Source organism: Prinia subflava, chromosome 11, assembly GCF_021018805.1.
Source record: "Prinia subflava isolate CZ2003 ecotype Zambia chromosome 11, Cam_Psub_1.2, whole genome shotgun sequence".
NCBI lineage: Eukaryota > Metazoa > Chordata > Aves > Passeriformes > Cisticolidae > Prinia > Prinia subflava.
In genome coordinates, this window is record NC_086257.1 from 17,051,289 (window position 1) to 17,057,288 (window position 6,000).

Sequence of the window (6,000 nt, forward strand, 5' to 3'; positions counted from 1 at the left end):
CTCTCACTTTTTTGTTGCAGGCCCATTACCCTGACAGTGGCCAAGTGCTGGGACCCCAGTCCGCGGGGCTGCTTCTCATTACCCAGGAGTAAGTGGATAGCTGACCCACCCTTAGTGCTGGTGCCAAGCTCATGTGAGAGCCCTGCCTTAAGCACTTCGTTGTTGTCTTGTTCCTCCCCTGTGTGTGTGACTCGATGGGACACTGAATTGGGGTTTGATGGGGTGTCAGCTCTCCTTTTAGGAGGCTGCTATGTCCTATTCCCAGACCAAAATGCCCATAAGCCCAGCCCTCCTTCCCACATCACGCTGGGGACGCGTATCACTGGGGCAGGGAGGTCACTTGGGGCGCCAGAGGAAAGAGAAACCCCACTTAAGTCATAGGGGGATCTCTCCCTCTGCACCTCTCCTGCTGACCCTCCCTCTCTTCTTTCTCTCCCAGTTGCTCCCCAGCGGATCTGGGCTGGGCCAGACTCTCCATGCTCCGATCCGGGTGAGTCCCGGCAAATACTGGGGATGAAATGGGCTGTGCTGAGTCCCTGTCCCTCCCTAGAGGTTGTTTTGATGAGGTGATAATTTCTTACAGCTACTGACTGACTCTTTCTTCCATGCAGGTGAGCCCATCCGGCCCATCGACCCGGCAGCCTGGGTGTCTCACACGGCAGCGATGACTGGCACCTACCCAGCGTACGGTATGAGTCCATCCATGAGCACAATCACTTCCACCAGCTCCTCCATCACCAGCTCCATCCCAGAGACCGAACGTAAGTCCTTGTGCCTCCGTGCTGCACCCGCTGCACGGCCTCCTCGCCTTCACTGAGCTGTGAGGGGAGCAATACATCTGCCTGGGGACAGCTGGGGTGGGCCAGATCTGCCCTGCCAAGGCACTGGGAGGGAGGCAGCTCTCGCTGGGCCGGCACTTTGATCACTGGGAGTTCTGCCTGGGAGAATTAATATCACATTTTTCAGCCTTCTGTGTGAGGGGAGTAGAGGAGCCTGGGTGCAGTCAGGAGCTGTGGCAGGTGTAGAGGAAAGGCTCAGACCAGTCAGGGGTTAGTGCTGAGAATGTAGAGCCAGAGGGATTCAGCATGTCCCTGGAGCAATTGAGAGCTCCTCCCAGACAGCAGATAGTGCAGGATAGAGAAGGCAGCTGAGAGCAAAGAGCCTTGTGGTTGGGTGGAGTCCTGCTGAGCCCAGGCGTCTTGGTTGCTTTCTGAAGGTTTGGGATGATTTGGTGTATAGAGCCCTGAAGCAAAGGTCTGGAGAGCTTGGGTGAGGCAACAAGCCAGGAGTTTGTTGTAAGTTTGTGACTCTTGCCTGGGCTTTTCCCAAGAGGAAACAGCTGACATGTGAAGGATAACATGGGAAGACTGGAAGGGGGATTACACAGCATGTACCTCAAGGCTGTCTGCGATGTATTGTTCCCTGGCCCATTCCTCCTGTGTGTGATGCTTCCATGTGGCCTTCTTGTCTCTTCTGTCCTCTCTCACCTCTGCCTACCTTCCTTCATCCACACCACAGGCCTCGATGACTTTCACCTGTCCATTCACAGTGACATGGCCACCATTGTCAAAGCCATGGCCTCACCAGAGTCAGGCCTCGAAGTGCGTGACCGCATGTGGCTGAAGATCACCATCCCCAATGCCTTCATTGGTAAGAGACCGTGCTGCCTGCAGCAGAGGCAGGGACTGGGGAATGGGTGGCACATTTTCAAGCAGATGTCCAAAGAGCTGTGGACATTTTCAAGTAGATATCCAAGGGAGCATCTTTGTCACCATAAACAAACTTCTGACTAGGCAGAAGTCACAAATTGAACATTTTGACCCACTTTGTCTTTGCTCCAGTGTGGCTCACTGCCTCAAGGGCTGCCATCTTCCTCTCTCTTGCTAAATTTAACTTTATATTTGGTGGCAGGTTCGGATGTGGTAGATTGGCTCTATCACCATGTGGAGGGCTTTACAGACCGCCGTGAGTCCCGCAAATATGCCAGCAATCTGCTGAAGGCTGGCTACATCCGACACACCGTGAACAAGATCACCTTCTCGGAGCAGTGCTATTACATCTTCGGGGACCTCTGTGGAAGTATGGCTCTTGGCATGGGTGGGAGGGAGAGGATGGAGGGTTACTGGTCCAGCAGAGCCCTGCTGACACCATGGGGACACACCTACAGCCATTGCCATCAGGCTGGGCCCCTTGTTCTACAAACCCTGTTAAGGGAGGGATGAAGAATATCCCAGCTCCCTTGTCCTGCTGCTGAGGTAGTGAAGTTGGAAGCAGCGTTGACAATGTCACCTGCTATGTGATCTTTTTCTCATAAGCAGTTGTAGCAGAGTCTTAGTCTTTACTGACTGTCTCCAGGCAGTGAATTTCAGTGCTGGCAAGGGGTTGGTGCTCAGGCAACTTCAGTTCTGCTCAAATAAGATGGGGGAAGGAATTGGCAGAGTGAGCTGTAGCTCTGATGTGGTCTTTTTCCACCAAGCTGGTCTCTGTATTAGAGTGGCAGCTTGGACTCCCACAGCCTGGCAGTTGTTCAGCCAGGAAGCACAAATGATGGCATTGACTAACAGAGAGAGTGCCAATTTCTTGTGTCTCCTTGCATATCCTGTCCTTGTCCATTAGCAAGAATGGACAGAAAGCTGCTTCACCACACATGGTTGTTTTTCTGCTCGAATTAACCCCTGTTCTCCGCTTTCTTGCAGATATGGCTAATCTATCTCTTCATGATCATGATGGCTCCAGCGGTGCCTCTGATCAGGACACTTTGGCTCCGCTCCCCCACCCAGGAGCTGCACCCTGGCCTATGGCCTTCCCATATCAGTATCCACCGCCTCATCCATACAACCCCCATCCAGGCTTCCCTGACCCAGGCTACAGCTACGGAGGGGGCAGTGCAGGCAGTCAGCACAGTGAAGGTGAGTGAAAAGGACTAAAATATGCTTGCAGGTGGGCAGATGTCCTGTTCAGGGCAGCAGCAGGAAAAGGCTGCTTAGGCAAGGCCCCATGTGGGGGAAGCCAGGGCAGAAGCCATCTCAGAAGGGTCATGGGACTCACTGCTGCAGGGGGACTGAGAGCACAGATTGTGCTGGGGCCTGGCTGTGCCAGGCGTGCTGCAGTCCTCCCTTGGCTAGAGGGGAGGACTCCATCCGTTCTTCCTGACTTGTCCGAGCTGGCCTAACCTTGCCTCTTGTGCTCCGCAGGGAGCCGGAGCAGCGGTTCCAATCGCAGCGGCAGCGAGAGGAGGAAGGAGAGAGAAAAGACCGGGGAGTCCAAGTCGGGCGGCAGCGGCAGCGAGTCAGACCACACCACGAGGAGCAGCATGCGGCGCGAGCGTGCGGCCAGCGAGCGCTCGGTGCCGGCCAGCCAGCACAGCCAGCGCAGCCAGCACTCCCTGGCTCACAGCATCCGCAGCCACCACAGCCAGCAGTCGTACGGGCCTCCCGGCCTCCCCCCTCTCTTCAGCCCCCCCATGTTGCTGATGCCTCCACCGCCGTCAGCCATGGGGCCCCCTGGGGCACCGCCGGGCCGTGACCTGGCCTCTGTGCCCCCCGAACTGACAGCCAGTAGACAGTCCTTCCGAATGGCCATGGGCAACCCCAGTGAGTTCTTTGTGGATGTAATGTGAAGCGCCCGTCCCCTGTCTGTCTGCTGTCCCTCCTTCCCCCTTCTATCCCTGTCGTTTGTTTCCTAGGACCAGCCCTGGCTTCAACCCTTGTTTTTTGGGGTTTTTTTTTGTTTATTTTTTTTGTCTTGATAACGAAAAGAAAAAAAGGGAAAAAAATAATAAATGGAACTAAACCTTGATTCTAATCCCTCCTCGAGCGGGGTGGACAGTCCTGGCAGGCCTGCTGGGTGCTGTCAGCCCATCCTGCCACCAGACTTGTGTATTGCCGATGGTAATTCCCTCCTGCCATCCTCTCTAACCCCATTAATCCGCATCCGTCCCAGCACCCTGTGCTGCTTGCCCGTGTGTCACTGCTGCCTCAGTCCTTCCACCCTAAACATCTCTTCTTTCTTTTCACCCTTTTGTGTTTCTTCTATCAAGCAGCAAAGAATTACGGGGTGTTTGACTTTCTCTGAGCCTGCCGCCCGTGGGGGGGAGAGCTGGAGCGTGGCGTGGCCCGACAGCAGGACACGGAGCTCCAGGGGCGCTGGGCACGCATGGCGCTGAAGATGGCTTCTTTCCTTCCCCTCGCGGAAGATTCCCTGCCCTTCCCAGAGCCCTGAGAGGGGAGCAGGGACCAGCCTTATATATGTATTTTAAATCCTGTTGTAGTTGCCTTTTGGCTAATGCATGAATGTTCCAGGGCTTCAGTGCCTCCAGGGAGTGGAGAGATGCTGCCACTTCCCTCTTGCCTCCCTTCTCTTGCCCACATATTGGGCCAGGTCCGAGCCTGATGCTGCCCCATGGCAGGACCCTCCTTCACCTTGGCCAGGCCTCAGGGCTGGGGCTGTACCTCTGCATCCAGCCCAGAGGGATGGTGATTGCCTGTGCACAGTCTCTTGCGTGGCTCAGTGCCCTACACCTGCCCTGGGGTTCTTTGGGGGGATTTAAGGGCAGAGCTCTGCTCCTTTCATCCTGCTCTTTGCCCTCCTGCCTGCGATGTGCTGCTGCCTGTCCTGTTTGTAGGGGCTGTCCCATGCCTGGAGCTGGCGGTGGCAGCTGTGGCCTTCTCCCTCCTGCTGTCGTGCTGCTGCTCAGCTGTGTGATACATTCAGGGGCCTGGACAGAGTTAGAAGGCGAGGGTGGGACACAACTGGTTCACTTTCATGACTTGGAGAAATGTGGAGGGCCCCTGTATTTGACTTCTCAAGGGCCTGAGTCTGTCTCCTCCTCTGCCCAGTGCTGCTGGCCTGGCTGCTGGGAGGGACAAACCTCTGGGACAGCCCCACTCGCTCTGGGCTGTGAGCGGTGCCTGGTGGCAACATGAACTCTCCAGAGATGAGACTGCAGCCTGAACCATGGCCACTGGGCTCAGTGCCCACAGGTGTGCTGGGACAGTTGAGTCTGTCTGCCCCAGTGCTCCCTGCCTTTCTTCCTTCCATTTCTGGGTACTCAGACATGTGCCTGGAGCTGGGGCAGCCCCTTCCCCATGCCCAGGGCCAAGCACGGTACAGTATGGACATGCTCGACCCTGCTGCTGTTGGTGCTGGCGCCGTGGCGCCCTCTCCTCCTGCCACAACGTGGCTTTCTCCATCAGCGTTGCCTCCTTTCGTCTTGTGTTTGCGGTTTTTATACGACGGAGTTGAATTGTATTTTGCTCCCTGGGAGTCTGCATTGCCTCTGCAGCCCCCCTGCCAGCTCTCACGCACCATCAGTTCATCTCCCTGACTCCCTAAAGCCTCTCCTTTCCCTCAGCCCGCTGGAGTCAGACTGTCCCCAGTAGCCTCCCTGGCCACTGCTCACCTCTTGCCCTGCCCTACCCATGGGTTTTATACAAACAACACCAATCTCCTTGTTTTTATTTATAAACATAGTTTTATTGGACTCCTGCCTTGTGTCGTTTGTTTATTCTTTTCCCCCCAGCCTCCTCCACCCTCGAGGCTGCTTTTGCTCTAAAGCGAGATCCCAGCAGGATAAGGGCACCCTGTGCCAGTGTGCCAGCTCTCTTTTCCTGGGATGCCGAGGGCGGCTCGGGCTGACTCTCGGGAGCAGGGCCTGGGGGGGGCTCTCGGGTTTCCCTGCGTCCCCGCTTCCAGCGGCAGCACTGCGGGGAGAACCAAGGGCCAGTCCAACCGCAGGCACTGACCCTTTCCGCAGCAGTTTGGGGCGGGATAGCGAGCATGCCTGGGCGGGAGGCCAGCGGGAGCTAGCAGCCCTCTAGGGGGGCGCGGTGACCTCAGGACTTTGCAGGAGGAGCGCGGCCTCCTGTCCGGGCGCACCCCCGGCCCAGCTGCTCGCTGAGCGCAGCTGCCATGCTGTCCTCGCCCCGCCACAGACTACAAATCCCACTATGCCCTGCGCTCAAATGGAATTCCCGCCTCCGCCTCTCCGCCCCCCTGCGG

The 6,000-nt window shown here is 56.8% G+C and overlaps 1 protein-coding gene across 2 annotated transcripts in view; it reads left to right on the plus strand.

Moving 5' to 3' along the window:
* Positions 1–3,798, plus strand: part of DVL3 (dishevelled segment polarity protein 3) — a 32,980-nt gene extending 29,182 nt beyond the window's left edge. Inside the window, exons 10-16 of one of the 2 annotated variants that reach the window (XM_063407913.1) lie at positions 21–88; positions 440–490; positions 612–761; positions 1,519–1,650; positions 1,912–2,079; positions 2,697–2,909; positions 3,195–3,798. In XM_063407913.1, coding sequence (XP_063263983.1) covers positions 21–88; positions 440–490; positions 612–761; positions 1,519–1,650; positions 1,912–2,079; positions 2,697–2,909; positions 3,195–3,619 — 1,207 coding nt within the window. In that variant the 3' untranslated portion in view covers positions 3,620–3,798. The remainder of the gene's footprint in view (positions 1–20; positions 89–439; positions 491–611; positions 762–1,518; positions 1,651–1,911; positions 2,080–2,696; positions 2,910–3,194) is intronic. The other variant, XM_063407914.1, reaches the window with a different exon arrangement.
* Positions 3,799–6,000: the final 2,202 nt, after the last annotated feature.